The 26,633-nt window shown below is 37.3% G+C and overlaps 1 protein-coding gene across 27 annotated transcripts in view; it reads right to left on the bottom strand.

Moving 5' to 3' along the window:
• The window catches only part of LOC123518691 (sodium-driven chloride bicarbonate exchanger-like), a 328,162-nt gene that overhangs the window by 85,222 nt on the left and 216,307 nt on the right, over positions 1-26,633 (bottom strand). For 20 of the 27 annotated variants that reach the window (XM_045279674.1, XM_045279662.1, XM_045279658.1 and 17 more), the window contains 2 exons: positions 13,601-13,667; positions 9,132-9,167 (listed from right to left, as the gene is read on the bottom strand). In XM_045279674.1, coding sequence (XP_045135609.1) covers positions 9,132-9,142 — 11 coding nt within the window. In that variant the 5' untranslated portion in view covers positions 9,143-9,167; positions 13,601-13,667. Of the gene's footprint in view, positions 1-9,056; positions 9,078-9,131; positions 9,168-13,600; positions 13,668-21,307; positions 21,417-26,633 lie in introns of those variants that run through there. The other 7 variants (XM_045279670.1, XM_045279667.1, XM_045279668.1 and 4 more) reach the window with 4 other exon arrangements.

Below are 26,633 nucleotides of genomic sequence, written 5' to 3'. Positions count from 1 at the left end.
AACTTGTTCACTGATGATGCACAAATAATGAATAAAAATGACTACAAGGAGTTGCAAAATGTTGCATGCATGAATCCAGAGGAAAACTATAATTCAATGCCAAAATTCACATATGTTGGAAATAGGAAACAGTTAAAAGAGATCTTCTTGGAACTGTAAAATGGGAGGAAAATAATGAAAAGTAATGAAGAAATTTTTTTTTTTTTTTTTTTTTTTCTATGTGAAACCTAAACTGCTGCTGCATATTTCAATTCGGAAAATGTCATGCTTGATATAATTTCCTTCATAGTTTCTGTATTGAAATAATTAAATGTTTGTTAACAAGCTGTATGTATAGTAGACTCGAATATCATGTTTATGTGCCTGAAAGGCACATAAACAGGATATTCGAGTCTACTATACATACAGCTTGTTAACAAACATTTAATTATTTCAATACAGAAACTATGAAGGAAATTATATCAAGCATGACATTTTCCAAATTGAAATATGCAGCAGCAGTTTAGGTTTCACATAGAAAAAAAAAATCAGATAACCAGAATTTGGAAAGAATTCAGAGGACAACAACAAAGATAGCACCAGAATTGAAAGACTTAGCTATGAAGAAAGACTTGAACAGTTGAGCTTACCAACACTACAAAACAGAAGAGAAAGAGTTTACCTGACAATAATGTACAAATTAGTAAACAGTATAGAAAAAATGGGCAGATTACTTGGTACTAAAGATGGATAAAGAAAAGAGAGACACAAGAAGGAGTATGGAAAGAAAACAAAGAAGGATGTATGTTCAAGTGAGGAAAAAAGAAAAAAAATCAAACTATAGAAGTCTGGAATTATTTGAAGAAAAAAGTGGTTGTAGCAAAGAGTGTAAACATGTTTAAAGAGAAATTGGACAAATATGGATATTGAGACAAGACAAAATGAGCTTTGGCTAATACCCTGTACAGCACAACACACGTGGAACAGTTTAAATGAAGAAGTAGTGTCTGCAACGAGTGTGCTTACTTTTAAAGTAAGATTGGATAAGTGTAGATATGGAGACAGGGCCACACGAGCATAAAGCCCAGGCCCTGTAAAACTACAACTAGGTAAATACACACACACACACACACACACACACACACACACACACACACACACACAGACACACATACACACACAGAATTTCCTGATATCATAAAAGCTGCAACTTGATAGTGTAACAAAAAGAGAGAGAGAGAGAGAGAGAGAGAGAGAGAGAGAGAGAGAGAGAGAGAGAGAGAGAGAGAGAGAGAGAGAGAGAGAGAGAGAGAGAGAGAGAGAGAGAGAGAGAGCTGAAAATATATGAAAATCATAGCTATTTTTTTTGTCAAATTTTTTAATTAACATTCTTTAACACATTATGAAAGTGATTAGTATTCTTATCTGAGCTCACAAGAATACAATTTTTTTTTTCTTTTTTGCTCACAACCCCAAACTTTACATGCAACTTATTCATCACTTGAGTGAGTTAAAAATTTACATATTTTTCTACTTTAAATTACTAATACATTTGACAATGGTAAGCTATGCATTATAGGGTAAAAGTAATTGTTTATAGATATTCCAGTACACCTTTTTTTTTTTTAATGTTGTGGTCAATAGCAGCTGTAGGCTTTACTTGAAAGAGTATGAGAAGAGCTGTTCAGCTTCCACCCATTAGTGATGCAGGCAATTTATTTATAGTGGTACCCATATTAGGGCCCATACCACCACCCAAGCACATCTTTGTTGTAACCACCTAGAATCTGGGTATCATGGTGACATGTAGGTGTAACTTTAAACCGCTTGACAAATGGCAAAGTATCAGGGCAGTACGTAGTGGGATTTGAACCTATGTGTGGATGTCTGCCCGATCATATGTTCACTCACCACTTTATCTACTATGCCACCACCTCCTAAGCTAAGAAAAGAAAAACAGTGTATTTTGTTGGAGTGACAAGATCATCAAAATAAATATGTAATGAATAAAACAGCCAAAGGCCATCATCCAAGGCTCACACTCAAATAAAAGAACAGCTATCAATAAGCTCATATCATGAGCAAGGAAACAACATGGGTTTAACAAAATAATTCTACACTTCATTAAAAGATAGAGTTCAGAAAACAAGAATCATGCTTAAATTCTCATGATATCAACAGTTGAATGTTAGCTACTTACAGGAATGTTATTTATCATGCAGTCCATTGTATTTTCAAAATTAAATATCTATAAATGTATGTATATTTAAAATGTCTAATAAGTGTGTGTGTGTGTGTGTGTGTGTGTGTGTGTGTGTGTGTGTGTGTGTGTGTATTACCTAGTTGTATTGTACAGGATTTCAGTGGGGCTCAGAGTGTCCTGTCTCTATGTCTCCATTTATCCAATTTTTCTTTAAAGTTATGCACATTATGTGCTATAACAACTTCATCACTCAATGCATTCCACTTTTCCATCATCCTATGAGGAAAACTGTATTTTCCAATATTCTTCACACACTACCTCATCCTAATTTTCTTTACATGTCGTCTTCTCCTTCTAGGTTCTTTTGTCATCAGCACCAGGTCTTCCATATCTATTTTTCAATGCCATTTACTGTTTTATACATTGTTATTAGGTCTCCTCATTATCTTATATATTATAAGGTTGGCAGTCCCATTTCCTTCAGCTTGTCTTCATATGTTAGGTCCTTTAGTTCTGGCACCATCTTTGTAGTTATCTTCTGGATCTGTTCTAATTTTTTTATATCTTTTTCTAGAGTTAGGTGATCACACCACTGCTGCATATTCCACTTTAGGACGTGTCATGCTCATAATAATTCTTTTCATCATATCTTTGTTCATGAACTGAAATGCCACTCTAACATTATTCAACATTTTATATGCTAATCCAAATATCTTCTGTGTTTTCCAGAGTTCAGATTTTCCTGTATAATCACTCCCAGATCTTTTCCTCTTTAGTCTTCATTATTTGTTCCTCTCCCATCAGATAGTTCACTACTGGTCTTCTCTTATTCATTCCCAATTCCATTACGTGACATTTCTTGGCATTTAACTCTAATTTCCACTTCTTACTCCACTCATAATTTTGTTTATATCTTCCTGCAGCAGCAAATAGTCCTCTCAATAGTCCTCTCAGGTCTTGATTACTCTTAGCAATTTTGCATCATCAGCAAACAAATTAATATAACTGTTTACCCCATTTTGTATGTCATTTATTTATATATATATATATATATATATATATATATATATATATATATATATATATATATATATATATATATATATATATATATATATATCTGGAACATAATGGGGGTTAACACTGATCCTTGTGGCATTCCACTTGTTACTTTACCCCAATATGAGTATGTATCTCTGATCACAATTCTCATCTCTCTGTCCTTCAAGTAATCCCTTATCCAATCTAACAAAGTTCCTCTCAATCCTCCTATGCTCTCTAATTTCCAAAGTAGTGTGCCGTGAGGAACTTTATCGAAAGCCTTTTTTATATCTAGGTATACTGTGTCCACCCATACATCTCTGCTCTCCAGTCCTTTTATTACTCTTGAGTAGAAACTTAATAAGTTTGACACACATGACCGTCTTTTCCTGAACCCAAATTGTCTGTTTGATATAACTTGTACTTCTTCCAGATATTTAACCCATTTTTCTTTGATAGCAATTTCACACATCTTTCCTACAACACTTGTAAGTGACACTGGTCTGTACTTTAATGGCTAAGTTGACTTTCCTCCTTTGAATATTGGAATTATGTTGGCTCTCTTCCATTCTAGTGGTACTCTCCCTTCTTTTAATGAACTTGTAACAATTTCCCAAATACTGGGGAAATAATAGAAAAAAAACAATTAAAGAAGGGATCACAGTTTTCATCTCCCTGTCCTTCAAATAATCCCTTGTCCATTCTTATAAAGTTCCTCACAGTCCTCCTATATTCTCTAGTTTCTAAAGTAGTCTTCCATGAGGGGCTTTATCAAAAGCTTTTTTTATGTCCAGGTATATTGTGTCCACCCATCCATCTCTGCTTTCCAGTCCTTCTACTACTCTCAAGTAGAAGCTTAATAAGTTTGACACACATAACCATCCTGTCCTGAACCCAAATTGTCTGTTTGATATAACTTCTTCTTCCAGATGTTTAACCCATTTTTCTTTGATAATTATTTCACACAACTTCCCCATAACACTTGTAAATGACACCGGACCAGTCTGTAATTTAATGGCTCAGTTGCCCTTCCTCCTTTAAATATTGGTATTATGTTGGCTCTCTTCCATTTTAATGGAATGTTCCCTTCATTTAGTGAACTTGTAATAATTTCCAAAATTGGATCCAACAGTTGCTCTTTACATTCTTTTAGTGCCCAGCCTGATGCATCATCTGGCCCCATTGCTTTTCTGACATCCAAATTATCTAATAATCTTCCAATATCCTTGCCAATGCACTGTCCTATTTGGTTCTGTAAAACACTCTTCTACAGTGAACACAATTTTGAAGCTCTCATTCATTATTTCACACATTTCCTTCTCTGTTTAGTATGTCTTTCCTCCTTTAATTATTTCTTCTATTGTTTCCTTATTCTTCATCTTACCATTTATAAATTTGTAGAAAAGCTTGGGTTCATCTTTGCTTTTGCGCAACACATCTTTCTTTATCACAGTTTCTTTCTCTCTTTTTGTTAGTCATCTCTGTATCTTATTCCATCCTCCTCCTGTATTTCCAGCTATAATGTCTTTATTCACATGTGTGTGTGTGTGTATTTACCTAATTGTATTTACCTAATTGTAACATACGGGAAAAGAGCTATGCTCGTGTTGTCCCGTCTCCATATCTATTAATGTCCAGCTTTTTCTTAAAATCATGAATATTCCTTGCGTTGACCACTTCCACGTCTAAACTATTCCATGCTTCCACCCTTCTATGAGGAAGCTATATTTTTCACATCTCTCCTATAAGTGGCCATTTTAGTTTTTCCCATGCCCTCTCGACATTCTTCCATTCCACATACACAGATCTTCCCTATCCATTTTTCCATGCCAATCATCACTCTGTATATTGCTATCAGGTCTCCCCTTTCTCTTCTGTTTTCCAGGGTTGGAAGTTGCATTCTTTTCAGTCTGTCTTCATAAGTCAAATCTCTTAAGTCAGGCACCATTTTCGTTGCAGCCCTCTGTACTTTCTCTAGTTTCCTTATGTGTTTCTTTAAGTTCGAGCCCACTGTATTGTTGCATATTCAAGCCTCGGTCTTATCATTGCAGTAATTATTTTCTTCATCATTTCTTCATCTAGATATCTGAACGCCACTCTTATGTTCCTCAATAAGTTCAATACTTCTCCAATTATTTTGTTTATATGTCTCTCTGGCGATAGGTCATTGGTAATTGTCACCCCAAGGTCTTTTTCTTCATGACTGGTTTTATGTCTTCATTTCCTATCTTGTACATACTCCTGATTCTTCTTTCACTCTTGCCAAACTCTATTTTCTTGCATTTTGTCGTGTTGAACTCCATTTGCCATGTACAGCTCCATTTCCATATTCTGTCCAAGTCTTCCTGGAGTAGTTCGCAATCTTTGTCACATCTCACTTTTCTTAACAATTTTGCATCGTCTGCAAATAGGCTCACATAACTGGACACCCCATCCACCATGTCATTTATGTAGACTGCGAACATTACTGGTGCCAACACTGATCCCTGTGGAACTCCACTCTCCACCAATCCCCATTCTGATGGTCTGTCCTTAATTATTGTTCTCATTTCTCTTCCTACCAAAAGTCTTCCATCCATTTTAGTAAACTGCCATGCACTCCTCCTACCATTTCAAGTTTCCAGATCAGTCTCTGGTGTGGTACCTTATCAAAGGCCTTTTTTAAATCCAGATATATTCCATCAGCCCAACCATCTCTTTCCTGTATTACATCTATCACCCTCGAATAGTAACATATCAGGTTTGTCGTGCATGAACGCCCTTTCCTAAAACCAAATTGACACTCACAAAGTATGTCATTTTCTCCAAGAAGTCTGTCCATCTAGTCTTCACCACCCTCTCACACATCTTAGCTACCACACTTGTAAGTGACACTGGTCTATAGTTCAATGGGTCTCTCTTGTTACCTGATTTATAGATTGGGACAATGTTAGCTCTTTTCCAGTCTTGGGGCACTACACCTTCCCTTAATGAGGCATCAATTACTTCACAAACTTTTTCTGCCAATTGCTCCTGCATTCTCTTAAAATCCATCCTGATACCCCATCAGGTCCCACAGCTTTTCTCACTTCTAAACTCCCCATCATGTTCTTGATCTCCTCCACAGTTACTTGAAACTCCTTCATAATCCCTTTCTGTTCCATTACCAGTGGTTTGTCAAAAGCAGTCTCCTTTGTGAATACCTTCCGAAAGCATCCATTCATAGCCTCTGCCATTTCCTGGGATCTTCACTGTATACTCCATTTACTTCTAAACTTTCAATACTTTCTCTATTTTTGATGTTGTTGTTCACATGTCTGTAAAAAGCCTTGGTTGGTCTTTACATTTATCAATTATATCCTTTTCTTGTTTCTTTCTTTCTTCTCTTCTAATCAACACATATTCATTTCTTGCTCTTTTGTAACTTTCCCACTGCTTAATCCGTCTTTTCCTTCTCCACCTCTTCCATGCATCCTCTTTTCTTGTTCTAGCCTTTTCACATCTATCGTTAAACCAGTCCTGCTTTCCAACTTCTCTATGTTGTCTTATTGGTACAAATTTTTCTCACCTTCTTTGTATATTTTTATAAATTCCTTCCACTTTTCATTTGCTCCTTAGCACTCTTGAATTTCATCCAATTTGTCTCTTGAAAGAATTTCTTTAGGTTTCCAAAATCTGTCTTGGCATAATTCCATCTTCCCACTTTATATTCTTCATTTCTTCTAGATTTCTCTTCGTCTATCACCTTGAACTCCAAAACTGCATGATCACTCTTTGCTAAAGGGCACTCCACCCTCATCTCCTCAATGACCATTGGCTCTGTACTAAAGACCAAGTCCAGTCTTGACGATGCTCCCTCTCCTCCAAACCTAGTATCTTCTTTGACCCACTGAGTTAACACATTTTCCATTGCCAGTGTCAATAGTGTATTTCCCCATGTTGTCTCTGATCCTTCCATTGACCAGTCCTCCCAACACACCTCTTTACAATTAAAATCTCCCATCATTATAGTTCGTTCACAGCCACCCAACATTTCTTCCAGACATGTTCCTGTATCACTTATCATTTCTTCATATTCCTGTACTGACCATGCATTTGTCTTAGGTGGTACGTACACCACTATGTAGTGCCTCTTTTTCCTTCATTAGTTTCTGCTCTGATCTTTAGCACTTCTGCCTTTCCCATACCTTTTTCACTTGATCCACCTTTATATCTTTTTAACCAGCAACATCACTCCTCCTCCCATCTTACCTACTCTATTTCTTTTCCAAACGTTATATTTCCTTCTCCAACCTTCATCAGGTCTTCTCCCTCTCTCAGTTTTGTTTCAGTAAGACCCACAATATCTGGGTTCTTGTCCCTCAAGTAATCGTTGAGTTCTAAAATCCCGATATCACTCCATTTATGTTGGAATACATTACATTTCGCTCATATGTAAGTTTCTTTAGTCCTTTCTTGCTGTACTTTTCTGGGTTATGAACCACTTCCTCAGTCTCATATCCAAGATTCTCCAGAAAAACTCTTTCTTCTCTTCTTCTGTCCTCTCTTCATTTTTTTCAAAGCCTCCTTTCTCAACTCATTTAACATTTCTCTTTCCTTTTCACCGAGATCTCTTCTCAACCAAATCTTCCTTGTTGTTTCCTGCTGGGCTAGCCTCCATGACTTCTCCACCAATTCATCTACATCCTTTTGTGACTTAAGTTTGATTCTTATTGGCCTCATACCTTCTCTTGTGAACTTTCCAATTCTATGGAAGTCCTCTATTTCTTGTACTAGGTCTTTTCCCTCCTCTTGCACCACATTAATGATATTATTTATCACCTTTTTTATGTTTTTCTCTCTCTCCATTTTACTCGGTGTCTTATCCTCCTCCACACCAAATGTGTGTGTGTGTGTGTGTGTGTGTGTGTGTGTGTGTGTGTGTGTGTGTGTGTGTGTGTGTGTGTGTGTGTGTGTGTGTGTGTGTGTGTGTGTGTGTGTGTGTGTGTGTGAGTTCTCTTTGAAACAGACAAGGTTAAAGACAAGGGAAACCTCAGTATTGTTGAGCTTTGTGTTGTCTTTTCTATTTTGTGTAATCAGTTCCTTTTCTGTGAGTGGCTGTGGTCCGAGGAGTGGTTTGTTTTACGTTTCATTCCTCTTCAGGGAACATCTTCAGGTAGAATGATGCCCTCAGCTAGGCAAGAATCTGCCAATCACATGCTGTCACATCACCTATACTCACATCCAGGCGGTATATATAGATGCTCGTCCAGCTCAGAACATCATTCTATCTAAACATGTTCCCAGAAGAGGAATGAAACAATGTAAAACAAACTACTTTTAGACAGCTCCTCAGAATACAGCCACTCACAGAAAAGGAATTGATTAGACAAATAAAAAAAAGTCAAAACAAACAGCTCAACAATGCTGAGGTTTTCCTTGCCTTTAACCTCATATACTAAGAGATCATTCTTCCTGGCTACACCATATATATATATATATATATATATATATATATATATATATATATATATATATATATATATATATATATATATATATATAAGGTGGTGTAGCCAGGAAGAATGATCTCTGTATATGAGGTTAAAGGCAAGGAAAACCTCAGCATTGTTGAGCTGTTTGTATTGACTTTATATATATATATATATATATATATATATATATATATATATATATATATATATATATATATATATATATATATATATATATAAACATATAAATATTTGCCTTCAATCCCATTCAGTTTGGAGGAATGTTAAGTAATAATTTCCATTAATAATTTTGTAAGAAAGTGAAGAAAAAAGCAAGAGAAATTTGAATGAACTGCCATGCATATCATGTCACTAAATACCTGAATACCCTGAAGGCTTCCCTTGTTAACTAGAGTGTGAGTGAAGACGAAATTAGGGCATGAAGAGCAACTTACTTTTTCCCCATGTTTTCCACTGTCAACGATGAACTACTGTTGATGGGAGGGGAGAGAAGAGCCAGTGAAGAGGCAGAGCAGAGCAACAATTCAGGAAAATGTAGAAGAGAATGTACATATATTATCAGTACACAGCAGAAATATAATAGATGAAACTTATATATTTTTCAGTGAAATATGCAAATAAATGTGTGTGTGTGTGTGTGTGTGTGTGTGTGTGTGTGTGTATATATATATATATATATATATATATATATATATATATATATATATATATATATATATATATATATATATATATATATATATATATATATATATATACACACACACACACACACACACAGGAAATTGTAAATACAACAGCACCAATTTCTCTAAGTTAATTTGCTTGATACTTTGGGAAGAACAAATCCTATCTTCAGGTGGAGGCAAAAATTGAAGGAAAAAAAAAAATAAATAAATAAATAAATAAAATAAATGAATAAATAAATAAAAACACAAAAATTAAATTCACTTCTTGCTTTCGGTTTTTGTTTGAAAGCATTTTTCTGGAGATGAGACACTGTTTAGGATATATCATGCAAATAAATGTGAAGAAAGTGGTACTAGTATTGTGTTTGCTTGTTTGTTTGCTAGATGAATTGCTATCTCAAGAGATAACATGGGTGTTTACTTCAAGGAGAGGCACATATCTATATTTACCTACAGTAAACAAGTACAGGTAACTCAATTTACGCATGTTTGATTTACGCATTTTTGTTATAACGCGACCGAAAAAATATCATAATTAATTTAATTTGCGCAATCAGTTTGCTTATACGCGATTTGGCCCAACCACATTTTCAAACTGAGCGCCAGACGCAATTTCAAACTGCACGCCAGAGAGTTCAGCAGCTGGCCGATAGGTGGGAGCTCCGCTCATCTCATGCCTCATTTGCAGTTTGCCAGCATTGAGTACAGACGAAATCTCTTCAATCTGCCTATAATTCACCAAGATGGCTCTAAAACGTCCTTCATCTTCTGCACGTGGGGTTATTTTTGATAAGTGGATTTTTGCTAAAGTGGTAAAGCTCAGAGGGAGATGGTGACTGACTGTGGTGTGAGTAGTGAAGGCAGTGATGCAGTGAGTGTTGTGTTTACGTATTCTTTGTTTTGTTATTTTATCTTATTAATATTTGCTTATTTGCTTTCTCTTATTATTTCTTGCTTTTCCCTTTACTTTAAAATACACTTCTAGTATATAGAATGGTAAATAATAAAAACATGTTAATTTAGCCAAATAGAGTACAGGCAACCCCTGCTTAACGAAGGGGTTACATTCCTAAAAAAAACGTTAAGCGAAACTTCATTAAGCGAACCGATTATAACAAATTTAACCCCTGACTTGAACTTACATTGAGAGTAAACAAAGCGAGAGTGCATCATAGTACAGTGAGAGGTTTAATGAAAGTAAAAATTATGAAGTTAAACATTTAGGCAGTTTAATCTAAGTCATTATAATGTACACTAATGTATGTATGTACGTAACTTTATAATGTTGATGATCTTAAATTTATGAAGGGAGGAAGAGTGAAACAGGATAGACACTAACCGGCAACCTGTGGAATGTAAACAAAGGGTACATCATTGTATCACATACAAAACTTATGTACCACATTTCCACAAGACTTTCCATTTTATCCATTGTAGAGTCACGAGTTCAGGTGGTTCTTTTAACTTAAAAGGAAGATACGATCTCACCAGCCTTCTTAATAGAGTCTGCCGACTTGAAAATAGTAGAGACGGTAAATGGAGTCAAGATGGTGGCGAACAATGCTATTAATTTTCTCACCTCTCGTGTCTGTGAATAATAGCCAGCTTCACTTCGAGAGTAAGAGACTTCTTGATCTTCTTAGCAACACTAGGCGACATTGCAGGGCGTTTTGGTGGTAAGTTGAGCAAGGAAAGACGAGCTGCTGCTGACGCTGTTATTGTTTTGAACACGGGGAGTGAGTGGAGCGTGTTGTCCACAAGAGGCGCTGGTGTATTCAAAAGCCTGTCGACTTGCGTGATACAGCGGGGCTTTCAAACTTGGAAAAAATTACCTGGATAAAACTTCGTTAAAGCGATTTTGGTGTTCGTTAAACGAGCAGATGGTAGTAAAATGAAACCTTCGTTGCAGCGAAATTTTGTTATGAACCTTTGTTAAGCGGGGGTTGCCTGTATTTTGTATGAATTTCTTTGGACCACATCCTGCATCACCCCTATTATCTATTGTTTCTTATGAGAATTACATGTTTGTTTTACACAAATTTTGATATATGTGATGCCTCTTGGAACGCATCTATCGCGTAAATCGAGAGTTACCTGTACTTACTAAAATTAAAGGAACAGCTATTTATATGTAAAGGGTGATGAACACATACATACATACCCACACACACAAACACACACACACACACTATGGAGAGAGAGAGAGAGAGAGAGAGAGAGAGAGAGAGAGAGAGAGAGAGAGAGAGAGAGAGAGAGAGAGAGAGAGAGAGAGAGAGAGAGAGAGAGAGAGAGAGAGAGAGAGAGAGAGAGAGAGAGAGAGAGAGAGAGAGAGAGAGAGAGAGAGAGAGAGAGAGAGAGAGAGAGAGTGTGTGTGTGTGTGTGTGTTTCACTGTTTGATCTGCTGCAGTCTCTGATGAGACAGCCAGACGTTACCCTACGGAACGAGTTCCGAGCTCATTATTTCCGATCTTCGGATAGGTCTGAGACCAGGCACACACCACACACCGGGACAACAAGGTCACAACTCCTTGATTTACATCCCGTACCTACTCAATGCTAGGTGAACAGGGTCTACACGTGAAAGGAGACACCCAAATATCTCCACCCGGCCGGGGAATCGAACCCTGGTCCTCTGGCTTGTGAAGTGTGTGTGTGTATTTACCTAATTGTATTTACCTAATTGTAACATACGGGAAAAGAGCTATGCTCGTGTTGTCCCGTCTCCATATCTATTAATGTCCAGCTTTTTCTTAAAATCATGAATATTCCTTGCGTTGACCACTTCCACGTCTAAACTATTCCATGCTTCCACCCTTCTATGAGGGAAGCTATATTTTTTCACATCTCTCCTATAAGTGGCCATTTTTAGTTTTTTCCCATGCCCTCTCGACATTTGTGTGTGTGTGTGTGTGTGTGTGTGTGTGTGTGTGTGTGTGTGTGTGTGTGTGTGTGTGTGTGTGTGTGTGTTTCATGCTAAATACTCAGGATATTTGAATAGACACCAATCTCTGCCTCCATTGGGTTAACATGTCAAAAAAGAGATTATCTCAAGATGCCTAATTACTACAGGGACCTTGTGTAGGTCTGCCTACATATCTGAACAAAACTAAAACATCAACAGAAAATAAACACTCATACCAAAAACAAATGAACTCTAGAAAAAAAATAAAAATACTCCTCCACCCTCTGACACTAGAATGTTGATAATACTCCTTCAGTTGCATAACACTAGTGTCTGAGACAGGTTTCTGCTGATGATTGTTTCTGTAGTCTAGCCCACAAGTGTGGTCTTATACAAGGAGTGGTAAACTCATATTAGTTCTAAAGGTATCAACATATCATTTCCTTTCTTCAGTTAGCTATTGTACAGCACAATATAAGTGTGTATAATTAGTGGGACAATTACATAATGTACTGTGCAATACAATCCAAGAATTAGTACTTTTTTTTACTGTGAGGATTACATAAGACTGTATCATCATATTCTAATCATTGATCACTGTTGGAACATTAGATTTGTGTTTTCATGTTTAGGGACTTAAGGAATTTTGATTCCAATTATATATGATTCACAGGAGTTTTATGTCTATTACCAGTATATCATAAAAGGTACAGGAAGAGTGCAGTACTAAAAACAAAAAAGTATAGTTAAAGACAAACTACTGATATTCATTTTCCTTGGATGAAGCATCAATATGTAATAACATTCTCAGCTGAGCCTCTTCATAGTGTTGCACAGGTGGTTATGTCTCCATGAAATGTCCTCATTGTAGTTTAAGTACAAGTGATAAAATTCTCATTTCCATTGGACAGATAATTACACTGTGTTGGTTAAAGAACATCAAATGAGCACATTATAAGTAGAGGAATACTTTTTTCATTTAATGATCAGTCATATCTTGTCTGTCAGAACCCCCTTCCCCGCCCTCTCTCTCTCTCTCTCTGGTAAAATTTTGAAGTGCAGACAACACATCTATTTCAAAGTTCGTTAAACATGCAATGCATTGCTAGAGACAAAACATTACACAAGTTACACATAATTTGACATTGAAGTAATTGTTCTTATTTGAGGAGGAAGCATTATATTATAAAATTCAAACAAATTATAAAATTCAAACAAATTAAAAAGTGAGACACAATGACAAGTGATATCAAAGATAACAAAGATTTAAAGATGGGAAATCGTGCAGTTAAGACAGGCTAGGTGAGCTTACCTTGTGAGAGCACTTTATTGTGGATGGAAGAAGGTTGTGAAGTGCTGCCTTAGGCCTCTTGCCTCATCTGTAAAGGAAAAGTAATCTCGTTATTTAGATGTTTGCAAGATCAAATTTTGATGACTACATCTATTTAGTTGCTTGACTTCTGGTTGGCAAAAAAACATCATGCTTAAAATAGGGAAATAACTGGCAGAGCACAATGCTTGTTTCTAGATATGTAATATATGATAAGAGACTAATGTCACATGCATTTGTTCCATATAGTTCACCTGAAGTGTAGTAAAATTATTTTACATGGTTGATGTGCTGCACACAATTGTCGTACATGGTTAGTGTGCTATATGCATCTGGTGCATGTTTATTAGTAGTGTGTAATTACTCTACATCATTTGATTGGTGTGCAATGTGTCATTGTTCTATATGACTATTGTGTAGTATGCCACTGTTCTACATTGGTGCATACAGTTAGAGACTGTGCTTTTGCATTTTTTCTCCACCTTCTACATAATAATGGTATTATTCATCAGAAAAAGATTAGGTTAGCTTAGGTTGGAGTTTATGTTGATTGTGGATGGTAGGAGAGTGAGAGTGACAAACAATCAAAGCATTGGTCATCATGGGCATCTGCCAAGGGGGGATAGGAGGAGACATTTGCCTCAACCATGGAATTTAATTAGAAAAAAAAAATGCAAGGAAAATACAAAATGAATAAAAAATTACATGGAAAATATACAAAATTGATGGCCATACCATCAATGCCAAGAAATGTCACGTAATGGAACTGGGAATGAGTAAGAGAAAACCAGTAGTGAACTATCTGATGGGAGAGGAACAAATAATGAAGACTAAAGAGGAAAAAGATCTGGGAGTGATTATACAGGAAAATCTGAACCCCAAAAAACACATAAGTAAGATATTTTGATTAGCATATAAAATGTTGAATAATGTTAGAGTGGCATTTCAATTCATGGACAAAGATATGATGAAAAGAATTATTATGAGCATGACACGTCCTAAAGTGGAATATGTAGCAGCGGTGTGGTCACCGAGTTCAAAAAAAGATATAAGAAGATTAGAACAGATCCAGAAGATTGCTACAAAGATGGTGCCAGAACTAAAGTATCTAACATGAGAAATGCTGAAGGGAATGGGACTGCCAACCTTACAAGATAGAAGAATGAGGAGACCTAATAACAATGTACAAGATAGTCAATGGCATTGAAAAGAAAGACAAGCAAGACCTGGTGCTGGTGACAGAAGTTAGAAGGACAAGAGGACATGTAAAGAAAATTAGGATGAGGCAGTGTGTGAGGGATATTTGAAAAAACAGTTTTCCACATAGAACAGTGGAAAAGTGGAATGCATTGAGTGATGAAGTTGTTACAGCACATAATGTGCATAACTTTAAAGAAAAATTGGATAAATGGAGACAAGTCACTATGAGCCCCGCTCGAACCCTGTACATTACAACTGGGTAAATACATACACATACACATATACATACATACATACATACATACATACACACACACACACACATACACACACACCATAATGTAGTGGTTTGTACACTCCGCTCACAACCGAGAAAGCGTGTGTTCCAGTCCTGTCACGGCAAGGCATTGAAAGTAAAAGGGGGGAGGGGGGTTCTTAAAGCGCAGCCCTGTTTACTTAACAGCAAGTAAGTACGCTACTGTACGGGATGCAACTTGAGAGGAAGTAGCCTAGCTTTCCCGATGTGTGGTGTGGTATCTATCCTACCCAACGATCGGGCAGTATAAGGTAGTGGAGCGGCTGGACCCAGCAGTGGAATTACACTAAAGGATGCAGCTTTCCTGCGTGACACTGCTGTCTCGATTATGTTCTGAACAATAGTTAACCAAGCAGTGATGCTTCAAAAGTGAGCTATGGTTCAACTTTTTATCGAGATCCAAGTTGTTTGTGTACTTTAACAATGTGAGTAGTCGAATGCCAAGAAAAATTCCCAGTAGTCACAGCTTGGGAATTGTACACCTCACAACCCGTGCTGCATCGTCCCACAAGTAGCGTTGACTTGTAGGTTACTACTGCTGCATAGTAAGCAGTCTACCAGATATGAACTGTACCGTGACTTCATTTCACCCTCGTGTTGTTTACCTACTGAATGACAACGCTCCTCTCTCTGATAAAACAAGTATTTATCGCTGAAATATATTTCTTGGTTTGTTTTAAGAGATACATGGTACGGTAGTTATAAAAGGTGTATGTATATATATATATATATATATATATATATATATATATATATATATATATATATATATATATAATATATATATATATATATATATATATATATATATATATATATATATATATATATATATATATATGGTACATATGCTATAATGTTACTTAATCCTGGTAGATCGCATACTAGAAACGTCTCTCTCTCTCTCTCTCTCTCTCTCTCTCTCTCTCTCTCTCTCTCTCTCTCTCTCTCTCTCTCTCTATATATATATATATATATATATATATATATATATATATATATATATATAAATAAATAAATAAATAAATAAATAAATAAATAAATAAATAAATATATATATATATATATATATATATATATATATATATATATATATATATATATATATATATATATATATATATATATATGGTACAGTACATATGCTATAATCTCTCTCTCTCTCTCTCTCTCTCTCTCTCTCTCTCTCTCTCTCGATCTCTCTCTTTATATATATATATATATATATATATATATATATATATATATATATACATATATATATTAGTAATACTAAAGGCTCATTTCCAAGTTTATTCATGACCTTTAACAAGACTCGAGAAACAAAGACACATGCGGTGTTGTGACGTCACTATCTCACACATGCATAGGCTGAAAAAAAAAAAACCTGACGTGGCATCAAATTCTTGACAAACATAATTTATGGCAAGGTACACAAATGTTTGTTAATTAATGACTTTAATATCAATTATATAACAAGAGACTTTAGGTTTAATTCAGATATAATCTGCCTTATTTGTTGAAAGGATGTTAAGTAGATTGGTATTATCAAACTAAAATAATGCCGATATACTTAAACTTGGTCGTGGCTCTGACGTCCTAAAGTCCGTCTCACACTGGATGCGATGCTATATATATAGTCAGTAGGCGGGACAGGTTGTGCCGCCGAGCCGGGCTACCTTTGGTTCATACCAGGCGCAATGTTAAGCGAGACACACTTGCTCCTCCGATCCTGGATTTGATTGTCTGGTCCAGCTAAGAGTTCTTATTGCTAAAGATTTATCTCCCCCACAAATAAAATTTCTCACTTTCCGTGCATCGAAGAGGCATGACAGTGGTAGCGACAGTAAAGATCCCCACTAAGAAATACATGCGTGGGGTGTAATGGTGTACAATTACACATACGTTCTTCATATACTGTCTCGTGGATGGAAAAGGAATAATCTCAGCTTCTCTCATTGAAGCTCTGACTGTTAAAAAATCATATTGATGTCTTCATGATAAGGTGGAGACTAAACACGAAGAAATTAATTAAGTACAAAGAAGTCATGTAGTAAATGGTAGTGTGACCCACAAAATTATCTTACTATCTTTTAATAATTACGGTCACGACATCTGAACCACTACTCAATATTTCCCGGTCAAGGGGTTCAATTCCTCGGTCCAGTTCAAGGCTTTCATGACTGAGGTTTTATCCCGCTTTCAGGTAAGTTGATTGTATGTATGTGGGTATATATATATATATATATATATATATATATATATATATATATATATATATATATATATATATATATATATATATATATATGCAAGAGGGGAAGTTGGCCATGAAAAAAATAAATAAATAAAAAGCCCACTTGATTGCCTGTTCCCTAAAAGAGTCATAGAGTTAGCAAAAAGCTTGGGACAAATGTCATGAAACTTCCCTCTTAAAAGAAATCAAGTCGTAAAAAGGTGGAAATACAGAAGCAGGCAGGAAAGCTCCAGAGTTTACCAAAGAAATATATGAATGATTGAGAGTACTGGTTAACATTTTCATTAGAGAGTTGGACATAATAGGGGTGAGAGGAAGAAGAAAGCCTTGTGCAGTGAGGCTGCAGGAGGAGGGGAGACATGCATTTAACAATATCAATAGAGCAGTTAGCATGAAAATAGCGATAAAAGATAGCAAGAGGTGCAACATTTCGGTGGTGAAAAAGAGGCTGAAGACAATCAATCAATCAGAGGGGAGTTGATGAGAAGAAAAGCTTTTGATTCCACCTTATCTAATAAAACTGTATGAGTTGAATCCCCCCCCTAAACATATGATGAGTACTCCATACAAGGACGGATAAGGCCCTTGTACCGAATTAGCAGTTGGAGGGGCGAGAAAAACTAGCGGAGACGCTGCAGAACGCCTAACTTCATAGAAGCTATCTTAGCAAGAGAAGAGATGTGAAGTTTCCAGTTTAGATTATGAGTAAAGGACAGACCGAGGATATTAAGTGTAGAAGATGTGGACAGCTGAGTGTCACTGAAGAAGAGGGAATAGTTGTTTGGAAGGTTGTGTCGAGTTAATATATGGAGGAATTGAGTTTTTGAGGCATTGAACACTACTAAGTTTTCTCTACCCCAATCAGAAATCTCAAAATGATCAGAAGTCAGGCGTTCTGTTGCGTCCCTGCGTGATCTGTTGACTTCCTGAAGGGCTGGTCATCTCTGAAGAGACGTGGAAAGATGTAGGGTGGTATCATCAGTGTAGGAGTGGATAGGGCAAGTAGTTTGGTCAAGATCATTAATGAATAATAGGAAGAGAGTGAGTGACAGTACAGAAACTTGAGGAACACCACTGTTAATGGATTTAGGTGAAGAAGTTGTCTACCACGGCTGCAATAGAACGGTCGGAAAGGAAACTTGAGATAAAGTTGCAGAGAGAAGGATAGAAACCGTAGGAGGGCAGTTTTCAAATCGAAGCTTTGTGGCTGACTCTATCAAAAGTTTTTGATGTCTAACGCAACAGCAAAAGTTTCATAGAGATTTCTAAATGAGGATGACCAAGACTCAGTAAGGAAAGCCAGAATATCATCAGTAGAGCGACCTTGACGGAAGCCATACTGGCGATCAGATAAGATATTGTGAAGTGACAGATATTTGAGAATTTTCTTATTGAGTTTAGATTTGAAAACTTTAGACAAGCAAGAGATTAAAGTTATAGGGCGGTAGTTTGAGTTATTAGAACAGTCACCCTTTTTAGGAACAGGCTGAATGTAGGCAAACTTCCAGCACAAAGGAAAGGTATAGAAGTCGATAGGCATAGTTGAAAGAGTTTGGCCAGGCAAGGTGCAAGCACGGAGGCACAATTTTTGAGAACGATAGGAGGCACCCCATCAGGTCCATAAGCCTTCCAAGGGTTTAGGTCAGCGAGGGCATGGAAAACATCATTACGAAGAATTTTAAATGATGGCATGAAATACTCAGAGGGAGGAGGAGAGAGGGATAAGCCCAGAATAATCCAAGGAGGTGTCAGCAAAGGTTTGAGAGAAGAGTTAATCTCTAGAGACAGATGAGATGGCAGTAGTGCCATCAGGATGAAATAAAGGAAGAAAAGATGAAGAAGTAAAGTTACTGGAGATGTTTTTGGCCAAATGCCAGAAGTTTAGAGAGGAGTTGGAGTATGAAAGATTTTGACATTTTGTATTTATGAAGGAATGTTTGGCAAATTGAAGAACAGACTTGGCATGATTCCGGGCAGAAATATAAAGTGCATGAGATTCAGGTGATGGAAGGATGGAAATATCTTTGGTGAGAAATAGATGGTATGATGTAACTATCATGTCTTCACAGTCAAGGGGTATTAAATAACACCTGGTATACGCCATGTGGGCCGTCTCAAATTTTCCGAGTCGAAAATTTGGAACTGCTAAACAGTTATACTGGCTGCGTTAGGAACCATACAACGACACGTTCAGTGTTAATGAATTGAGGATGAGAATTTCTGCTTAACCTCAGGATGAACCTTCAAGTGTAGATACGTCATGTTGCAGGCAAGTAGATATATCGTGCACGTCTGTCAATAATTAATATCATCAAATAAATTTATACAACAGATCTCCACGAGGATTCTACTTAAATGCAACACCATACATTTAGTGTGTGTGTGTGTGTGTGTGTGTGTGTGTGTGTGTGTGTGTGTCTATGTCCCTACTCATCTACCAAACTGATCCTACATACACAACACGATTCGATAAAATGATGAACAGCTGGTAATGTACACACACACACACACACACACACACACACACACACACACACACACACACACACACACACACACACACACACACACACGTGAAGCTGCAGGATTACGAATCATCACTTGGCATTGATGTTTAATTGGAAATCTAGAAACACGCATGTAATTTTATGCAATACTTTTTTTTTCTTCATTCGACACTCGGGGTTATTCGTGAAGCACGTGACACACACACACACACACACACACACACACACACACACACACACACACACATTAGCTTCTTAATGTGTATCCTCTGTTCACCTAGCAGTAAATAGGTACGGGATGTAACTTGAACGGTTGTGGCCTCTCTGTCCCGGTGTGTGGTGTGTGATGTGGTCTCAGGCCTATCCGAAGATCAGTTAGTATGAGTTCTGAGATCTTTCCGTAGGGGAAAGGCTGGATAGCTGACCAAGAAATGACCGTGGTGAAACACCCCCCCCCCACACACACACACTGTAGAATGGAGAAGTTAAATTTTCTTGTGAGTTTTAGTATAGCTTTCATGCTCGACCGGCACCATGGTCTATCTAGCCGTAGAATTTAACGACTTCAAATTAATTACATTTCAAATGTATGAAGAAGGGAAAAGAAAAGAAAAAAAAAATAAAGCTCGAGGTGAATGTATACTGTATTACAGTATACATTGACTTAGAGTATTTTGCGTGACTGAAACGTGTCACTTTCTTTTCTTTTTTTTCCATTTACGGAACAAAATCTTTCTTCTCTATAACAAAACTCCTGACAAGTGAAGAAACACAATAATCCACCAAGGAGTGAATTCTTAGTCTTTCAGTCTTAGGTGGTCATTGATCATTGGAAAGAGAACCTATGCAGCATATTCCATGCATTGAAACTGAATATGAATGGAGAGCAATACAGCCAAAGTACAGTGATCACTAAGTTTGTTACCTATGTGGACAGCAGGTAATACAGGACAAGTACAAATAAGGATTGCTTGTTGAAGGAATCCGTGGATCAGTTTGTAGAAAACTATCGACTGGCCACATTAAATCTTTGACTGGGTGAGGAAATATAATCTGGTTGACTGTATGTGTCTTAGTTTTCATTTTTTATTTTCTTCGGAGATCTGATGCAACAATCGTAACAGTGAATACGCTGATAGGAAAATACTTCCTCTACCGGAAATAGCAAAGACGAAACAGTGTGTGTGTGTGTGTGTGTGTGTGTGTGGCGCGAACGTTTGAACAAGTCTTCCTGAGATGACTCACTCCTCTCACTGCTCTCATCCTTTACCTGATACGTAAATAACTATACTCTGTAGACAGTATACACGTGTTGAAATGAAATGCATACGTTGGAGATATCCGGATATAACGCTGGTAGCTAAAGGAAACGTCCACAATTAAGGTTATCTTACTAAAATACGGCTCACCTGCGAGGGCGCCCTGTTCAGAGAAAGGAATCCGGAGCAACTGTGTAACAACCACCTCCTGCACATGCGCACAGGGGACTGGCTGGTGGCTGCTAGTGGCTCACGCGCTGACTGGCTGAGACGGTAAGCTAGTGAAAGCTGCGAAGCGTTGGCAACCGAAAGTTTAATATTGCCAGAATGATTCGTTCAAGAAAGGGAACGTCAACCACTCAACTCCTCAATCTACCTTATCCAGCCTGATAAGTTATAAACCATAAAAAAAAGTATCAGCAACTCATGAGAAATGACGAGACGACAGGAAACTCCAACAGATTCTTCAACTAGTATTTGATGTATTTATTTACTTATTTATTCATTAATTCACTACTTTAGTTTTTACATTTACTTCGTCTTAAAAAAATCTTATGCGTATTTCCGTTGCGTGGCAAAAAAAAAAAAAAATAAATAAATAAAATAAATAAATAAATAAATAAAAAAATTAAAAAAAAAATAAATAAATATATAAAATAAATAAATAGAATAAAATAAAAAACAAATAAAAAACAACAACTTGGCTGTCCTGCAGCTTGAGTCTTCCTTTTCTTGGAACAAAATTATTATATTTAATTTCCTTACTCTGAAACACACACACACACACACACACACACACACACACACACACACACACACACACACACACACACACACACATTTTGACAAAAATTAATATAATTATGGAAGTGTTGATGCTACAGTTGAAGAAACATCATATACAATTCATTATCTTATTTGACTTACAGTTGATTTAAACTCTATTAAAATTCTAACAATAGCCTGTGCTCTAGTTTCTTGATCCCAGCCAAACTCCATCCACTGCAATTGTTAAGAAAGTCACAAACGAAAGACTGAGGAGCATGGTTCCTTGACAGCTGCCCGAAGATCCTGAGTTAACTCCATTTCCAAATTACTGTACTCATTGAGAGGAAGTGTCATCGGCAATTCCCTGCCTTATTATGTTATCTCCATGTAGTAGCCAACATTACTTTATACAGTGTATTAAGACTTTCGATTAACACTGCAGGGGTAGAAGACAGAAGCAGCTTCACCGTAACTAGACATTATGTAGATGAGACCTCAGGAACAGCAGAACAGAAGGGAGGGAGTGCAGGAAATCCATGACAAAGATGAAGGGAGAGGATACCAGGGAAAAAGGAAAGGAAGGTTCGCAGCTACGGTCAGCACCTGCCGGGAAGGCTACACTCCAACAGCCATTCTGCGTCCAGCCACCACAGCCAGCAGGTGGGTGGAGCAGGGTATGGCTACTCAGGACTTTTTTTTTTTTTTAATGCAAGAAAAAAAAAAAGACCCACTGGAACTGCAGTTTCCCTAAAAGATTTGAAAGAATTAGCCAAAAGCCTGGGACAAATGTCTTGACACCTATCTCTTAAAAGAAGTCAAGTCGTATGAAGATGGAAATACAGAGCAGGTAGGGAGTTCCAGAGTTTACCAGTGAAAGGTATGGAAGATTGAGAATACTGGTTAACTTTTGTATTAGAGGGTTGGACAAAATAAGTATCAGAGGAAGAAGAAAGCTTTGTGCAGCGAGGCCCCAGGAGGAGGGAATGCATGCAGTTAGCAAGATCAATAGAGCAGTTAGCATGGAGATAGCGATAAAAGATAAAAAAGGGATGCAACATTTCGGCGGTGAGAAAGAAGCAGAAGACATGCAGACAGTCAGAGGAGGGGACTTGATGAGACGAAAAGCTTTTGATTCCATCCTATCTAATAAAGGTGTTATTAGTGGAACCCCCCCCGCCAAACATGTGATGAGTACTCCTTGTATACAAGGACGGATGAGACCCTTGAACAGAGTTAGCAGTTGGAGGGGCGAGAAAAACTGGCGGAAACGATGCAGAACGCATAACTTCATAGAAGCTGTCATAGCAAGAGATGAGATGTGAAGTTTACAGTTAAGATTATGAGTAAAGGACAGACCGAGCATATTCAGTGTGGAAGAGGGAGACAGTTGAGTGTCGTTGAAAAAGAGGAGATAGTTAGTTGTCTGGAAGGTTGTGTTGAGTTGTTGAGTTGATAGATGGAGTGATTGAGTATTTGAGGGATTGAAAACCACTAAATTTTTTTCTGCCCCAATCAAAAATCTTACAGAGATCAAAATCAAGCGTTCTGTGGCGTCCCTGCTTGATCTATTGACTACTTGAAGGGTTGGTCGTCTCTGTAAGGACGTAGAAAGATGTAGGGTGGTATCATCAGCGTAGGAGTGGATAGGGCAAGAAGTTCGGTTAAGAGGATCATTAATGAATAATAAAAATAGAGTGGGTGACAGGACAGAACCCTGAAGAACACCACTGTTAATAGATTTTAGAGAAAAACAGTGGCCGTCTACCACGGCTGCAATAGAACGGTCGGAAAGGAAACTTGAGATAAAGTTGCAGAGAGAAGGATAGAAACCATAGGAGGGCAGGTTATAAATCAAAGCTTTGTGCCAGACTCGATCAAAAGCTTTTAATATGTCTAAAGCGACAGCAAATGTTTCACCGAAACCTCTAAAAGAGGATGACCAAGAGACTCAGTAAGGAAATAATGCAACAGTAACAAAGCAAACCACTGTATCCCGATCGTCATTCTCGCCTATATATACATCTGTTGGTAAACATGCTAGGGATGTGGTGGTGGTGATGGCTGAGGTGATGCTTGATGTGGAGGTAGAGGTGGTTGTTATGATGATGGTCGTGAACACCATACTTGTCAACTCTCACGCATCAAGTGTGAGACTCACGCATTTTTATCTCCATCTCAATCTCACACGCATCACGGTAACAATAATAGTTGGTGATGGCGGGATACTGCTGATAAAGGTGATAGTAGCAGTGATTGAGGACTGCTTTACTTTACTTTAACCAGGCCTATTACTTTGAAGGCAGCTGACGGGCGATACTGCCCACCCGCCCCAGAACACGTGTTAGTATGCCATTTACCGATAAACTTATCAAATAGATTCTTACTCCTATCATTATTATTATTATTATTATTATTATTATTATTATTATTATAATTATTATTATCATTATTGTTACTATTATTATTATCATTGTTGTTATTGTTATTGTTGTAATTATGATTATATGTTTTATTTTTTATTATTATCATTATCATCATCGTCAGACTGTTGCTGTTGTTGTTGATGTTACTAATGTTACTTTAAGACTATTAGGGTGAAACTCTCTCTCTCTCTCTCTCTCTCTCTCTCTCTCTCTCTCTCTCTCTCTCTACACACACACACACACACACACACACACACACACACACTTAACTAAATGGTGTTAGATGAATTCAGACGGGTGGGAGTACGAGAAACATGGTGCATGTATTTGTTTCGCAGCAAGATCTATACGTATGGCAGACAGCTCTAAGAAAATTCACCTTGTCTACTCTGGTTTTGACTGCGGGACGAGGTAGTCGAGTCCCTCCCTCACTCCTGCACTTACTTTTACTGTCTGGGACGGGCGAGGAGCGGGACACCGTTTTCTGAGGTTAACTAAATTTATCGGTTCCCTAAGATTTTTTTTTTTGTGATTTTCTATTACAAAGTTGAACCCTTATCAGATTACCATTACATTTATGCACACTTCCTTAGAAACTCTAACAATGATCATAAGAGTCACCTTCGAGTAGTGGAAATAAAGAGATTAACAAAAGAAAATAAATTAAAACAAAAACAAAAATGATGAGCATGGCAGAATACGCGTAAGTGGCGAGTGGAGAATAATCTCTAAGGACACGCATGCCAAATGGATGGGTTCACTGAAATTATATTGATGCAGGTTGTCGATGAGTGTGTAACGAGATTTGATGTGAAAACAGACACACCCATCGAACGGTTTCATTATCTCAGTACACAATATATTTTGGAGAGAAATTTCACGTTTTTATTTGTTTGTGTGATCGTTTTCAATTCCAAAACTTTAATTTCGCTATATATACTCGTATATATATATATATATATATATATATATATATATATATATATATATATATATATATATATATATATATATATATATAATTGTATTGAATGACGGACTAAAGTTGAGTTTAAACGGGCAATTTTAGAAAACTAACATATAAATCCCAGAGTCCAAGAAAAGTCAGTGTATTTAAAAAGCATGGAATCACAAAAATTGCTTCACACTTCATCTTTCCCATTCTTTCAGCGTGCCTGCACACGGACTTTTAAGGAAAATGTTCACATGTGAATGGTGTGACCTTGACATTATGACGGGTCTATTTATATGTCTTACTACCCCTGACATTTGTCATGTACTTTGAGATTTTCAATTTGTTTTCAGCCCCTATACAGTATAACCTACAACACATTTTTTTCTTACATTTCTATTGCAATCTTCCTAACTCCTCTTCTCTTTAAATTTGTCACTGCATCACACACATAATCTTGGTATACAATATTAACATTTACACATCCGCCATGAAGTGACTTCATTACACAAACAGTGTTCATAGAAGTGACTTGCAACACCTTTGAGAGACGGGAGCCTTTACATCAGACACCACCTGGCTGGCGAGGTGGAGCGGGTGGGGCCCGGCAAAGGGTGGCATAGAGGGCGGTGCAGGTCACACTCCGGCCTTGACCCTGATTTCATCAATTAGTTTCTTCCTTGTCTCACGTTTAGAAACGGGAGGCCTGTGACCCATGTTTCACTCCAGTATTTTCTTTCCTCTTCAGAGCGTGATGAAACATACTAAAGACGAGACGCCTACCTCAGTGATTCATCATAATATGAATAGCTTCATGAAATGTGGGATGTATTCGTTTCATCATGTAATGAAGAAAATAATATGTTTACTTGTGAATAAGTGTGGGAGTAGGAGAGAACGAGGTTTGCTCAGTAGTGATAGACTCACACTCGCCAAGACCGATACAGGTGAACGACAGGCACTAACTTTATACAAGGTAATCACGGAAGCCCGGTATTTGTTCATGCACCTTTCCCTCCACCCAGACCATCTTGCCTTCAGGCTGCATCTCCTCTGCCACCGAAGAAATATGTAGCCACATAATTAGAACTTCCTTTCGGGCATTGCGGGCAGAGGGGAAAGTGACGGAGTAAACATGTCCTTGAACTCCTCAGAGCATTGTCTCCATCATTCCCTTCTCCATTGTGCATGTACGCGTATACATACATGTTAAATTCACATGAAAATTTTGCTTTGACGAGTTCATTAATTAAACCACTATTCCTTCATACTGGTATCTAGAGCAGTCTGGTGTGACAAGAGGAACAAGTCTGGCGCTGCGACAAAAACACCG

Source organism: Portunus trituberculatus, chromosome 44 (genome assembly GCF_017591435.1).
Source record: "Portunus trituberculatus isolate SZX2019 chromosome 44, ASM1759143v1, whole genome shotgun sequence".
Classification (NCBI taxonomy): Eukaryota; Metazoa; Arthropoda; class Malacostraca; order Decapoda; family Portunidae; genus Portunus; species Portunus trituberculatus.
Note: the sequence above shows the minus strand (reverse complement) of the source record. Positions and strands in the feature narration are given on the sequence as shown.